At 50.0% G+C, this 15,781-nt stretch overlaps 1 protein-coding gene across 1 annotated transcript in view; it reads left to right on the top strand.

Annotated features, from left to right (window-relative positions):
• Nucleotides 1–11,112, top strand: part of GCH1 (GTP cyclohydrolase 1) — a 42,737-nt gene extending 31,625 nt beyond the window's left edge. Inside the window, exon 6 of the mRNA XM_060270910.1 lies at nucleotides 370–11,112. Coding sequence (XP_060126893.1) covers nucleotides 370–496 — 127 coding nt within the window. The 3' untranslated portion in view covers nucleotides 497–11,112. The remainder of the gene's footprint in view (nucleotides 1–369) is intronic.
• Nucleotides 11,113–15,781: the final 4,669 nt, after the last annotated feature.

Raw genomic sequence — 15,781 nt, 5'->3', positions numbered from 1 at the left:
CCTGGCGCCCCTGAGAGCCTGGCACCCGGGTGCCCCGCACCCCTAGCACCTACGGGTAAGACTGCCCTGACAGGCCTTTCCCCACAGGCAGATATCTGGTTGGCTGATGTGAGAACAGGCTGCTGGACCAAGATGGGCCATTGGCCTGATCCCGCAAGCTCTTCTCATGCTCTTATCTCTGAAACATTTAATTAGTTGGTGGTTTGTTTGTTTTTGCTGGGGATGTGACTGATTCCAAGGTCTCCCAGTGAGCTTCATGGCCGCACAAGGGTTTGACCCCGCACTAGGGGTCCTAGTCCGGCACTCTAACCATTTCGCCATGCTGCTTCTTGCCTGACGGCATCTCCTCCCTCTTCCTTTTCCCCACAGGCACATGTGCATGGTGATGCGAGGGGTTCAGAAAATGAACAGTAAGACTGTAACCAGCACGATGCTCGGAGTATTCCGGGAAGACCCAAAAACCCGGGAAGAGTTTTTGACGCTCATCCGCAGCTAAAACTGTGCCATCTTCCTCCGGATTGTCTTGTCTGCTGTTGGTTATTTTGCTGCTTTGTTCCCTCCTATCTCTCTCTCTTTCCTTAAAGTAACTGTCCACTTAAATTCCCTTGTTTTTTCTTATTATTGGTTCTGTAAAAGATTCTTCATGGTAAGTCCATTGTGACCTTTCATTCGCTCAAGGCAAGCTGACCCCCATCTGGGCGGTTCCAAATAGTCTTGAAAAATGTTTTCTCAGTCGAAATTCTGGGCAGGCCCCTCTCACAGCGCTGTCTGTTGATTTTGGTGGGTGGTTCGAGTGGGATTTTACCAAATTTGTTCTGCTTCTTGAGATCGTTTAAAGCGCTTTTAAGGAAATGCTCCTGCAGAACGAGGGAAAGCGAAACCCCTTCTTTTCCAAATAACTCCCAAAATGCATCCTTCCTTCAAGGGGTGGAGCAGAGGCAGGGAACCCAAGGGCCACATTCCTTCACAGGGCCAACCGTCCAGGGGGCCGCATGCCAGCTGTGATCCCTGCATTGCCGGGGGTTGGACTAGATGACCCCTGGGGTACCTTGCAATAATTCTGTGATCCTATGAAGCCCTTCTCCCCAGACTGAAAACTCCCTGGTTCCCAACACATGGCCAGCCACTGTCCTTTCATGGGGATGTTTTTCTGTGTGCGTCGAAGAGTCCCGTCCCCTTCCTCTTAGGTAACCAAAATGCCACCATCGTCAGAAGTAGTTTGCTGCAGTCTACACAGAAAATTTATTGAAGGGATGTTTTGTAAACCTCTTTAATTAAGAAAAGGTGGTGCAGTAACTGGAAGCAAGTGTTGAGCAGGCTCTTAAGCTCCCCCCTCCCCAGCCTGTGTCTGACCCACTTACTCAAAACATGGGGAAATCTATCATTTGCCAGAGCTTGGATCGGTAAGTCAGTAAACTGGGGACACCTGGGCCTCTAGAAGTTGTTGGACTCCAATTCTCACCTGCCCCAACCAGCTTGGCCAAAGGTCCCAGGGATGATGGCCGTTGTCAGAAAGCTTTCAGGAAAGGGAAATAACCAGGAGCGACTCCCTTCCGAGGAAAGGTTGCAACATTTGGGACTAAACTGAAAAAGCGAGGGAGGCGGAAGTTAGCCATGGAACTCACTGCCACAGGATGACCACCAGCGTGGATGGTTTGGAAAAGGATTAGACAAATTCGTGGAGGATACCCAGCTCTACCTCTCTTTCAAATCAGAAGCAGTGAAGGTGGTGAAGGTCCTGTGTGAGTGCCTGGAGGCGGTTGGAGGATGGATGGCGGCTAACAGATTGAGGTTGAATCCTGACAAGACAGAAGGACTGTTTGTGGGGGACAGGAGGCGGGCAGGAGTGGAGGACTCCCTGGTCCTGAATGGGGTAACTGTGCCCCTGAAGGACCAGGTGCACAGCCTGGGAGTCATTCTGGACTCACAGCTGTCCATGGAGGCGCAGGTCAATTCTGTGTCCAGGGCAGCTGTCTATCAGCTCCATCTGGTACGCAGGCTGAGACCCTACCTGCCTGCAGACTGTCTAGCCAGAGTGGTGCATGCTCTAGTTATCTCCCACTTGGACTACTGCAATGCGCTCTACGTGGGGCTACCTTTGAAGGTGACCCGGAAACTACAACTAATCCAGAATGCGGCAGCTAGACTGGTGACTGGAAGCGGCTGCCGAGACCACATAACACTGGTCTTGAAAGATCTACATTGGCTCCCAGTACGTTTCCGAGCACAGTTCAAAGTGTTGGTGCTGACCTTTAAAGCCCTAAATGGCCTCGGTCCAGTATACCTGAAGGAGCGTCTCCACCCCCATCATTCTGCCCGGACACTGAGGTCCAGTACCGAGGGTCTTCTGGCGGTTCGCTCATTGCGGGAAGCCAAGTTGCAGGGAACCAGGCAGAGGGCCTTCTCGGTGGTGGCGCCGGCCCTGTGGAACGCCCTCCCATCAGATGTCAAAGAGAAAAACAGCTACCAGATTTTTAGAAGACATCTGAAGGCAGCCCTGATTAGGGAGGCTTTTAATGTTTAATAGATTATTTTATTTCATTTTCTGTTGGAAGCCGCCCAGAGTGTCTGGGGAAACCCAGCCAGATGGGCAGGGTATAAATAATAAATTATTATTATTATAGCCATGATGGCTTTTCTCTGCCCTCTACTGTTAGAGGGGAGGGGAGAGAGCGGAAGGCCCATCTGGATTTTTCACAGACGCTCACTTTCAAAATGGCAATCCAGACTTTTCCAACCTGCTCTTGGCCTTGAAAATCCCGTCAGTGCCAGCCAGTATGCCCAGTGGTCAGGGGCGATGGGCGTTGGTGGTCCAACAACATCTGGGAAGCCCTGGGATGCAGAAGGCGGTGACCCTCATCCTTGTGCAACGGAGGAAGAGGCTGGAGCAGAGCTGCTTCGTTTTTCCCTTGGGGACGGAGCCGGCATCATTCCTGTCCAAACTCTGCTTTTTTGTTTCGCCACAGAGTCCTTCCAATATACCTCTTAACTGGACTTTTGGAAAACTTCTCTGCTGTCTCTATAAAGGAGAGCTGGTTCAAGGGAGCGATTTATTCCTTCTCTTCCCCGTACCACGAGCAAAAAGAATCATAGAATCATAGAGTTGGAAGAGACCACGAGGGCCATCCAGTCCAACCCCCTGCCAAGCAGGAAACACCACCAAAGCATTCTTGACATATGGCTGTCAAGCCTCTGCTTAAAGACCTCCAAAGAAGGAGACTCCACCACACTTCTTGGTAGCAAACTCCACTGCCGAACAGCTCTTACTGTCAGGAAGTTCTTCCAAGAAGTTCCAAGCAGCTTGCACCCTTTGTGGCCTTAGAATTTGTTGAACTTACAGCTTGGTGAATTTGTTATTTATGGGAAGCTTTGCTCCCCTTGGCCTCATCTAGGTGTTTGGGACTACAGTCCGGGGCGGATGGGAGTCACAGTCCCCAAACGGCTGGATGATCCCCGGGTGAGTAAGGCTTGCTTGTGCCTCTTCTTTTGCGGGGGGAAAGTGACCCTTAGTCAACGTTTTCCGTGCCCAGTCTGTACATAAATAAACGTAAGCCATGCACTGTCCGTCGTCATGTTCCCCTTCTGTCAAACTCTCTTCCATTCAAAAATATTAAAAGATAAATACAGCCTTGGTCATTTTTTTTGGAGACTCTCCGCTGTGTGATTTGTGAGTTCAGGACTGCCAGCCTGCAATGTCGCACCCAGGGGTTAAACAGCCTGAGAATCGCATGCATACCTGCGAGCTGTACCTGCTGTGCTTTTGGGAGACATGGGGCAGGGTGTTGCCGCTACCATGTGTATCTATGGCAGAGCTTTCCAAACTGTGTGTTGCGACATGTTAGTGTGTCGGTTGCAGAGTGTCGGTGTGTCGTGCGAACGCTCCCCGCGCTGCTCCCGGGGCTGGAAAGGGGTCGGTTTAACCTCTGGTTTGCTTGTGAAACTGAATGACTGTCTTGCGAAATCATAGAATCCTAGAGTTGGAAGAGACCACAAGGGCCATCCAGTCCAACCCCCTGCCAAGCAGGAAACGCCATCAAAGCATTCTTGACATACGCCTGTCAAGCCTCTGCTTAAAGACCTCCAAAGAAGGAGACTCCACCACACTCCTTGGCAGCAAATTCCACTGCCGAACAGCTCTTACTGCCAGGAAGTTCTTCCTAATGTTTAGGTGGAATCTTCTTTCTTGTAGTTTGAATCCATTGCTCCGTGTCCGCTTCTCTGGAGCAGCAGAAAACAACCTTTCTCCCTCCTCTATATGACATCCTTTCATATATTTGAACATGGCTATCATATCACCCCTTAACCTTCTCTTCTCCAGGCTAAACATACCCAGCTCCCTAAGCCGTTCCTCATGATGCAGATTTGAAAAGTGTGTCACCAGCAAGAAAAGTCAGCTCTGATCTTTGGGGTAGAAAGTAGTGCGGCAGCCTCCAGGTGTGAGATAAAGTGGGTGCGCCGGACTTGGAGAAGGTTCACGAAAGGGGATGGCGCAACTCAAAAGTTGTAAAAGGCCCGGAAGAGGCAGCATGTGAGGAGTCGATACAGGGCTGTCCTAAGCGTATCTGGTGCCGTGGTGCGGAGATCCCTCCGGCGCCCCCCCCCCCGTTTCCCAGCGCAGCGCCCTAGCGCATTGCACTACCCAGCCTTGCCTCAGAGCCAGCCCTGAGTCGATAGAATTGCCTGGCAAAGAGGAAGTGGCTAGAGTAAAGCTTTTTTCCTGATATCACTGGCGGGCATCCCAGGAAGCTGAATGTTGGAAGTTTCAGGACAGATTTAATAATAAATATAATAAAAAATAAAAATTAATGATAATAATAATAATTTATACCTCGCCCATCTGGCCATTTATACCTCGCCCAGCCACTCTGGTCAGCTTTCAACAAAATATTAAAATACAATAGTCCTTCAGATATTAAAAGCTTCCCTAAACAGGGCTGCCTTCAGATGTCTTCTAAAAGTCTGGTAGTTGTTTTTTCCTTTGACATCTGGTGGGAGGGCGTTCCACAGGGCGGGTGCCACCACTGAGAAGGCCCTCTGCCTGGTTCCCTGTATCTTTGCTTCTTGCAGTGAGGGAACCGCCAGAAGGCCCTCGGCGCTGGACCTCAGTGTCCGGCCAGAGCGATGGGGGTGGAGACGCTCCTTCAGGTATACAGGACCGAGGCCGTTTAGGGCAGGGGGTCCCCAAATCTCCGCCGCTGAGGGCCAGTGCTGCCAGCGCCAATTGCGCTGTGGGCCGGAGCGTGTGGGGTCACACGCCCATATGTGTGCACACACACAATTTCCGGCGCACTTCCAGGTCACCGGAAATAGCTTGTGCACATGTGCATGGGCGTCCTCTGGCCCAGAAGTGCGCTGGAAATGACGCTTGCGCATGCGCACAAGCTATTTCCAACGCTCTGGTGGCCCGGAAGTGGGCAGCTGTGCCGTGCCACGCAGTTAAGAGCGGGCAGCAGGGGTTGCTGGGGCCGCATAAAAGAGCCTTGTGGGCCGCATCCGGCCCCCGGGCCTTAGTTTGGGGAAGCCTGGTTTAGGGCTTTAAAGGTCAGCACCAACACTTTGAATTGTGCTCGGAAACGTCCTGGGAGCCCATGTAGGTCTTTCAACCGGCCGCTCCCAGTTTCCAGTCTAGATTGTTCACACAGTGCATGGTTGAACTATGCCACAGGAGGCGGTGACAGCCGCTCAATTAGGTGGCTTAAAAGAGGGTTAGACAAATTCATGGAGGAGAGGGCTATTGATGGCTACTAGCCAGGATGGCTTTGCTCTGTCTCCACATTTGGAGGCAGCGACGCTCCTGAATGCCAGCTTCTGGAAACCACAGGAGGAGAGAGTGGCTCTCGTTCTTGGATCCTGCTTGCAGGTTTCCCAAGGGCATCTGGGTGGCCTCCGAGAATAGGATGCTGGACTAGATGGGCCACTGGCCAGATCCAGCAAGCTCTTACGTTCTTAAGGGAGAGACTTGATGCCTAGGCCAGGACATGACCTGATGTTTATGCCCAGCTCCATGACTCTTGTAGGAGAACTTGCTGCCGTTCCAGAAGACTTATCAAGATCTTATGTCTTGAGTGCATGTAAACCGGCCCCAGAAAGGGTGCTCATTTTCTCTCCCCCCCCCCCACAACACAATGCCTACACTTCTTCCAGTACATTGTGTTATTTTCTCTCCGTTTGAATCTTTTCTCAAAACCAGACCATCTTTTTAATTTCATTTGAAGTGAAGAAGCACCCCCCCAGAGGGAGGAAATGGCTCGTTTTTGTTCATCCAGGAAGAACTGACACAAATGCTTAAGAAAGGCACAAAGTAACAGAGGTATAAAAATAAAAAAAAGCAGTGTCAACATTAGGTTACTCAAACACCGCTGTTTGGCCTAGCTGAGGTATCTAATACTCTTGAGATTCCCCTCTACCTCCCTGCTTTTGTTCTTTGTTCAGCTTTCTTGAGTCCACAAACTGACTGAAATGCTGACCTTTATTTCCCTGAAGAGCCTGGATTTTGTAGCAGGTGAATGCAAGCTGGGCAGCTGTTTCGTGAGCGAAGGAAAAAGCAAAACTTTACATTCCCACCTCCTGACACACACATGCATCTTGCCTTTCAGCAAACGTAGAGTCCACAATTTGCCCATATTTACCTTCATCACACCCACCTTGCAAGGAAAGGCTAGGAGGAGGAACATTTGGCTCTCCAGATGTGCCAGGACTGTGATTCCCATCAGTCCTAGACAGCATGGCCCGATGTCACAGAATCAAAGAGTTGGAAGGGACCCCCCAAGGGTCATCTGGCCCCAACCTCCTGCATTGCCAGAATCTCAACTAAAGCATCCATGACAGCAGTCCCGGGGGAGATGGGAGCTGTAGCCCAACACCATCTACAGTGGTGCCTCGCTTAACGAACGCCCTGCTTAACGAAATTTCCGCTTAACGAAAGGATTTTTCGAGCAGAGGTTGCCTCACTAGACGAATGCGTTTTCGTCTAGCAAATAGCAGTTTCCCATAGGAATGCATTGAAATTCAATTAATGCGTTCCTATGGGCAAAAAACAATTCAGAAAAAATTCAATGCATTCCTATGGGACACGCTAGACGAATTTTTTCGTTATAAGAAAAGACCCGTGGAACGAATTAAATTCGTCTAGCGAGGCACCACTGTACAGGTTTCCCCATCCCTTGGATGCAATGGAAGAGCGATGGACCCAATTTTACTTCCTGGCTTGGCTCTGACCCAGGTGTCTCTCTGGTCCAAACTTAGCATGTCAAATGATACATGGATTATTTCAGGCACAGCCCAAGGCCCTTCAAGTGAATAGAGGACCATCCAATGTAGCTGAATGCTGGGAGATTGCAGGACTGAAGAAAGGAAGTGCTATTTGCTATCAGAGGAGGCAATGGTGCCCTTCAGTTTAAAAGAGGACCAGAAAAATTAATTTAAAAAATTCCTTCCGGTAGCACCTTAGAGATCAACTAAGTTTGTTCTTGATATGAGCTTCCGTGTGCATGCACACTTCTTCAGATACACTGAAACAGAAGTCACCAGACCCTTATATATAGTGAGAGGGTGGGGAGGGGTATTACTCAGAAGGGTGGTGGGAATGGGTGATTGGCTGATAGGAGCAGTAAACCTGTGGACGACTGTTAACGACTGCAATTGGTCTTGCAGGGAAAAGCAAGGGGTGAGATGCCTAAAAATAGCTTTATCACAGGCATCCCCAAACTTCGGCCCTCCAGATGTTTTGGACTACAATTCCCATCTTCCCCGACCACTGGTGCTGTTAGCTAGGGATAATGGGAGTTGTAGGCCAAAACATCTGGAGGGCCGCAGTATGGGGATGCCTGCTTTATCATGTATAATGAGATAAGATTCCAATGTCTCTATTCAGACCAGGTCTCTCCATGGTTTTAAGTTTGGTAATAAGTTGCAATTCAGCAACTTCTCTTTCCGGTCTATTCCTGAAATTATTTTGTAATATTACAGCTACTTTGAGATCTTGTATAGAATGTAGTCAGAAAGAAGATGTCAGTTTGTACCTGTGCAAGTTTCTTGGTGAGGTTGATGGACTTCCATTTCATGCGGCTCAATGTGGTGCCTTCCATAGTTCTAGTTACAGGTAGGTAGCCGTGTTGGTCTGACGTAGTCAAAACAAAATTAAAAAGTGAATGGCGGACAGGGATGTCGATGGCTGCCGGTCACGATTGCTATACTCTGCCTTCACAATAAGAAGCAGCAATGCTTGTGAATCCCAGTCACTGGAAACCACAGGAGGGGAGAACCGTGCCGAACGTCACCCCCCCTTCAGGATGACATCCGCACCCCTCCTTCCTACGCCCCTGGCTGGACTACATGGGCCATTGACCTGATCCAGGAAGCTCTGATCCAGGAAGCCCTTCAGCTCTCTATATTGGACAAACAGGCCAAACCCTACGCCAAAGGATAAATGGACATAAATCTGACATCAGGAACCACAAGACAGAGAAACCAGTAGGAGAACACTTCAATCTCCCAGGACATTCTATACAAGATCTCAAAGCAGCTGTTTTATTACAGAGAAATTTCAGGAACAGACTGGAAAGAGAAGTTGCTGAATTGGAACTCATTACCAAGCTTAAAACCATGGAGCCACCTGGGATGAACAAAGACATAGGATTCTTATCTCATTATGCATGATCAAGCTTTCTTTAGCGCCTCAGCCCTTGCCTTCCCCCCCCCCCCCGCAGGACCAATTGCAGTCATCAGCAGTCATTAACAGCCATCAACAGGTTTACCACTCCTATCAGCCCATCACCCATTCCCACCCCCCCTCTGTATATACATAAGGGTCTGGCTCTTCTGTTTCAAGTGTATCTGAAGAAATGTGCATGCACACGAAAGCTCATACCAAAATAAAAACTTAGTTGGTCTTTAAGGTGCTACTGAAGGAATTTTTTTATTTTGCTTCGACTCAGACCAACACGGCTACCTACCTGTAACTAGATCTATGATCTTATTGGCTATCACCCGTTAAGCCTCAAAGCAACTCCACTGCAAGGAACGCAGTAATTTTTGCTCCACATATTACAGATTTGGGGGACGTCAGAGGAATAGCCGTTTCCCAAAGGCCACCCAGTGAGTCAATGGCTGGAGTGAGATTTAAACTCTGGCCCTGAAGATCAGTCATGTCACAAATCATGCCAGGAATCAAGCCGGTGAGCATTGTTTAGCAATTTATTGACTGGTGGGAGACATGCAGGAAATGATGTGTTTTCAGTGCCATTATTAGCATCAGATGTGAGAGAATTCTCTCCGACAGCCTCTTACACCGAAAGGGAGAAAGCAAGGTGACTGTGGCTATGCCAGTGGCCCCATCAGGGCAGGAGGGCCTACCTTGGAGGGTAGGACTTGAACCCATGGCTTCAAGTTACAAGGAGATTCCGACTCAACATCAGGAAGAACTTTCTGACAGTAAAGGGCTGTTTGACAGTGGAACGGTCTCCCTTTGGAGCTGGTGGGCTCTCCTTCCTTGGAGGTTTTTAAGCAGAGGTTGGGTGGCCATCTGTCAGGGATCCTTTCGCTGAGATTCCTTTAATGCAGGGGGTTGGACTAGATGACCCTTAGGGTCCCTTCCAGCTCTACCATTCTGTGATTCTACCCAGGAAACTGTGCAGGAGGGCTCCCAAAGCCAGCATGGATGGTTTGTTTAATTTGCGGGATTTATGCTGGGTGTAGAATCCAGCTTTCCCCGGGTGCTGAATCTAAAAAACTGCAGAGCAGAAACGATTAAGAAAAACAAATCTTGGTCCAAAATAGAGCCTTGCAAAGGACAGGTGTGTGTGTGTGTGTGTGTGTGTGTGTGTGTGTGTGTGTGTGTCCCGCCCCCCTTTCCGCTTCTCAAACCCTAGCACTGCCCTGGTACGAAGAAGTTAATTATTATCAGTAAAACTATTGATGAGCTGTTGTTTTTCAGGACAATGATGTAACTCTGGAAAGATGTACTGTACATTCGGCCAGCAGTACAGGAGGCAGAAAGAGGGTCAATTTGTCACTGGATCTCATTCGTTGGGTGGGCTGTTTCAGCCCCTTGCTCTGCATATTTGCCACTAGGCTGTGCGTCTCTCTCTCTCTCCCCACCCCGTCCATTTGCTCTTTTGCAAAAGCTTTGACGTTATGAGGACCTTGTGAGGAGCTATTTCGAAAGCTTCGTGCCCTTATTCAAACACTAGAAACTTTCTGCCCTCACCAGTTAAAACTGCTTTTAAGTTTCCACTGAGTGCAAACCGAAAGGATGGCACAGCCGTTAGCATGCAGTGGTTTGCTTGGGAAGACCTGGGTAACATAGTGCAATTAGCTTATTAAATTTATGAATCACATCTCACCAGAAAGAGGTCCCAAAGCAATTTGTTTAGGCTCTTGCAGAATTGGCTACTGTTCTTCTTTCTCCAGGTTAAATAGGGTTGTCATATTCCCAAAAGTGAAAATCCGGACAAAATTATTGGGGCTTTTTTTTTTATTTGTAAAGCATTTTTTAAAAAATTGCCCTCCGTCTGTGTTTTCCTGGATATTTTGCCAATTCAGCGAAAATCAACCCGGAAGCCGTTTTGACAGCCCGATTCCCAGACATATGGCAGCCCCTTGGTTGATGTAAAAGATTTTCCAAGTCCATGCCATGGATGACTGCATACAAAACTCAACATCTGTACACGCATTTGTCCTGGAAGACAACGTATCGCCAAAAAACGACAAAGCGGGACCTGGGTGTGCATAAATGTTGCTTATGTTTGTGGTTGTTAACAAGAAAAAGAAGAGGAAGAAAATTTATATACTGCCCTTCATCGTAACATCCCAGGGCAGTTCACAGAATAAAAAACAGGATAAAAACCAAGTAGATAATTGAAACAAAACAGGAAAATAATAAACCCCTCCTTCCTGCAGACACATATAAAAGGCTGTAGAATATTAATCAGCCCAAGGGCTGGTGCCTAAAATATATACAGGTGAAACTCGGAAAATTAGAATATCGTCGAAAAGTGCATTTATTTCAGTAATGCAACTTATTATTTTTTTTTATTTTAATTTTTACAAATGCTTTCTTTTGGAAATTCCAAAGTAATAAAACAAATAGTTACAATAATACAAAAATAAACATCGCAGCTATTACATTTCATTAATTACATTCCATTTATAATTGACCCGCCTAACGATAAATAATTACAATTACAACAAAAAAAGGCTTGACATATCTTGCTTTGCATGCCATGCATCTATCTCATATATTGGTTTCACCTTTTAAGTTGCATTACTGAAATAAATGCACTTTTCGACGATATTCTAATTTTCCGAGTTTCACCTGTAAAATGAAGGTGCCAGGTGAACCTCCCTGGGGAGAGCATTCCACAAACAGGGAGCCACTTCAGATAAAGCCCCGTTCTCATGTTGCCACCCTCCGTACCTCTTGAGGAGGAGGCACACTAAAAAGGGCCTCAGATGACTATCCCAGGGTCCCTTAGCAAACTACAGTTCCCAGGATTCTTTGGGGGAAACCCAGGACTGTTTTAAGTGATGTGATACTGCTTTAAATGCACAGTGCAGATGGCCCCCGAGACAGACCACTGGTCAGTACTGTCAAATCCTGTAACAGAATCATAGCATTGAAGGGGAATCAAAGGGTCCTCTAGTCCAACCCCCTACAATTAGATCTGAATGACCCATTTGCAACATAAAACCCCGAACCCTGGACCCCATGGGGCATCCAGTGAAGCTGGATGTTGGAAGATTCAGGAGCGACAAAGGAAAGGACTCATTCAGTTTGGAACTCCCTGCCCGTGTTGGCCACCAACTCAGTTAGCTTTTTTTTAAAAAAAGGGTTAGACAAATTCATGGATGAGAACACGGGTCCCCAAACTAAGGCCCGGGGGCAATCGCCTTCTAAATCCGGCCTGCGGACGGTCCAGGAATCAGCATGTTTTTACATGAGTAGAATGTGTCCTTTTATTTAACATGCATCTCTGGGTTATTTGTGGGGCATAGGAATTCATTCATTTTTTTTCCCCAAAACATAATCCGGCCCCCCACAAGGTCTGAGGGACAGTGGACCGGCCCCCTGCTGAAAAAGTTTGCTGACCCCTGGATGAGAAAGCCATCAATGTTTGCTAGCCACAATGTCTATAATCTCCCTCCACTGTTGGAGCCAGTAAATGCCTCTAAATACCAGGTGCTAGAAGCAGCAGGAGCAGTGAGTGTTGCCGTCCTTCGTTGGAGCTGTCATAAATGAGTCTGCATCGCCATCTGCAGGTGGAATCACCATCGCCGGCAAAGGAAGGAGTTATTTTGCTAACGACAAAAGCCAAAAAGTCTCCTGCGAGGCCACACCACCTTCTGACAACCCTCTGGGTTGTGGCTAATCCTATATAAAGAAGAAGTATCTGAAGAAGTGTGCATGCACACGAAAGCTCATACCAAAATAAAAACTTAGTTGGTCTTTAAGGTGCTACTGAAGGAATTTTTTTATTTTACTTCGATCCAGACCAACACGGCTACCTACCTGTAACCTATATAATAATGTGCAAGTGTCTCTGCGTCCAGATTCCCTGTGTCCCTGTGTCCGCGCTACTGCGCATGTGCCCCACGGACACAGCGATGGGACACAGAGACTTGACGTACACACGCACACACACACTCTCTCCACCCCACCCCCACCCCTCTGCCTACCGTTTCCCTCGCAGTCCTCAGAAGAATCGCAGCCTTGCTGTCACAGTGGCCGGAGTGGACTACTTCAGAGTAACGACGCTACGCAGCTCTGCATTTTATTCTTTTATTGGTGCTGCGTATTTACAGTGCTCAAGTCATTGCTATTTACACGGAGCGATGTTGTCAGTCGGTTTCAGAACCTCCTAATGGCTTTTGGCGCGTCTTTCTCCAACACAAAAGCTTTGGCAGACCCATCCTCTTGCCCCTCCTCTTCCTGCGTAATTCTGGAGTTGGAGGGATGGGTCTTCCCCCCTTGCTTGCCCCTTCCTGTCCCACCTGGGACCCTGGCTCCTCTACCTTGCCTGAGCCTCGGACACGACTTCCTGCTTCCCCACTGGAATCGGAACTCTCCCTGCTTTCCCCTTTGCTCGGGGACGGGCTTGAACTCAGGAGGGGAGGGACTTCGCGATATCCCCTGTCCCTCACATCCACCCCCCTCCCAAGCTCTCCTTCACCCCTCCCCAGGCCCCCCCCATGTGTCGGTGACGACTGGAAGCCTAAGAACTCAGTGCTCTCCGAGCCCGTTGGTGTGAATACCTCCCCCCAGTCCTGCGAGCCCCCCCCTTCCGCCTGGGCGGACGGGAATCCCAAAAAGTCCGTGGCGTCAGAGCTGGTGGGGGTAAAAACGTTCTGCCAATCTGCTCCTTCCTCTGACTGGGTGGATCTCGGTGACACCCATACCTCATCCTCTGGTTCCTCAAACTCCGCTTCCCAGCGCCATGGTGAGCTGCTCTCCCGTGCCTCCTCCTCCTCCCCCTCCCTTTCCATGTGCCAGGGCTTGGGTCTGTGGGGAAAGAGGGCGTGAAATTCTTCCACCAAGAATTCCTCCTGTATCTGAGTGGCTGGGACCCATTCATTCTGGGACGGTGGAGCATCCTCCCATGCCATGAGGTACTCCAGTCCCCCCACCCCCCACCTTGAATCCAGGATGGCCGTGGCCTCATTGAGTTGCTCCCTGCCTTCCCTCTCCCCCCCTCCCTCGGGGGTTTGTTCGCTGTCTCGGAGCCTGCTGCTTTCCCTGTACGGCGACAGCAGCGATCTATGAAACACTGGATGCACCCTCATGTCCTCTGGCAGTGCCAGCCTGTATGCCACCGGGTTTACCTGTTGCGTGACCGTGAAGGGGCCCAGCCTTTTGGGTGCCAGCTTTTTGCACCTCCCTCTGGTGGGAAGGCCCTCCGAGGACAACCACACCTTGTCCCCCACCCTGATGACCTCCCCTTGCCGCCTGTGGCGATCTGCCCCCTTTTTGTACGCTTCCTTGGCCCTCTCCAAGTGTTCTCTGAGCTGCTGGTGCACCGTCTCCAGTTCCTCTGCCCAATCCTCAGCCTGTGGGCCCTCCTCCTCCTCCTCCTCCCTCTCCCTCTCTGGGAAAGATCTGAGGTCGCGCCCGTAATTGGCCTTAAAGGGCGACACCCCTGTGGAGACGTGCACTGCATTGTTGTAGGCAAATTCTGCTAGTGGCAAGCGATCCACCCAGTCCGTTTGCCGCTGGCTGACGTAGCATCTCAGGTACTGCTGCAGAATGGCGTTGACCCTCTCCGCTTGTCCGTTGGTCTGCGGGTGTCTAGCCGTCGACAAGCTGACCTCCACCTGCAGGAGGTTCATGAGCCGCCGCCAGAACCTGGAAACAAATTGGCGGCCACGATCCGAAATAACCCTTAAAGGTAATCCATGCAGTCTGAAAATGTGATCAACAAACAGTTTGGCTGTCTCTTCTGCCGAGACTGCCCTGGCACACGGTATAAAGTGACACATTTTGGACATAAGGTCCACCACCACCAACACTGCAGTCTTACCCCTGGACGAAGGCAGATCTGTGATGAAGTCCATGGACACCACTTCCCACGGCCTGTGTGGTGTGGCTAAGGGCTCCAGCAACCCTGGTGGCGCTGCTCTGACCACCTTCGCCCGCTGGCAGGTGGTACAGCCCCTTACATAGTCTCGAACATCTTCCCGCACCCCTGGCCACCAGAAGTGTCTCATGACTAGGTGAGCGGTTTTGTCCCTTCCAAAATGCCCCGCTGTAGGGTTGTCGTGCATCTGCTTGAGGACCGTACGTCGAAGCTGGGTGGTGGGTAGGTACAGCGCACCCTTGTAGAAAAGCAGCCCTCTGCGTTCTGCAAAGTCTTTTGCCTGCTCCCTCCCCCCTCTCAGTTCTCTGAAGATGCGGTTGGCAAATTCATCCGCTGCCGTCAGTGCTGTGAGTTCTGCCTCGCTCACCACAGCTGCTCCGCAGGACCATGCCGACGGGGGGAAAATGTGCCTTGGGGCTGGTGGCGCCTCCTCCTCCATGTACTCTGGCTTGCGGGAGAGGGCATCCGCCCTGACATTCTGCTCCCCCGGGATGTAGTGGATGGAGAAGTTGAAGTTCGAGAAGAACTCTGCCCACCGTATCTGCCGCTGGTTGAGCACCCTGGCAGTTCTCCAGAACTCCAGGTTCTTGTGGTCTGTGCACACCTGGATGGGGTGCTTCGCGCCCACCAGGAAGTGTCGCCAGTGCTGGAACGCAGCGTAGATCGCAAGAAGTTCCCTATCAAACACTGTGTAGTTGCGTTCAGGCTGTGTCAGCTTCCTGGAGAAGAAGGCACAGGGTCTCCACTCCCTGTTGGCGTCCAGTTGCAACAAAATTGCGCCCACAGCTTTTTCAGAAGCATCTGTCTCAATGCGTAGGGGCGCGTCCTGCACCACATGGAACAGGTTTTGGTCTGAGGCGAACACTCTCTTGAGGCTTTCGAACGCTGCTTGCGCCTCTGGTGTCCACTTGAACTTCTGCTTGCCTCTCAGGCAGTCCGTGATGGGAGCCGTAACGCGAGAGAAGTTCTTGATGAACTTCCTGTAGAAGTTAGCGAAGCCTAGTAGGCGTTGGGCATCTTTGCGCGTCCTGGGGCTGTGCCAGTCCAGGATGGCCTGCACCTTGTCCTTGTCCATCGCCAGCCCCTTGTCTGACAGCTTGTAGCCCAGGAAGTCCACCTCTTTGGTGTGAAACTTGCACTTCTCCAGCTTCACATACAGGTGGTGCTCCTTCAGGCGTTGCAACACCTCTCTGACATCTTTCACATGCTGC

This window comes from Zootoca vivipara, chromosome 1 (genome assembly GCF_963506605.1).
Source record: "Zootoca vivipara chromosome 1, rZooViv1.1, whole genome shotgun sequence".
Lineage (NCBI taxonomy): Eukaryota > Metazoa > Chordata > Lepidosauria > Squamata > Lacertidae > Zootoca > Zootoca vivipara.
This window is presented reverse-complemented; position numbering and strand designations above follow the sequence as displayed.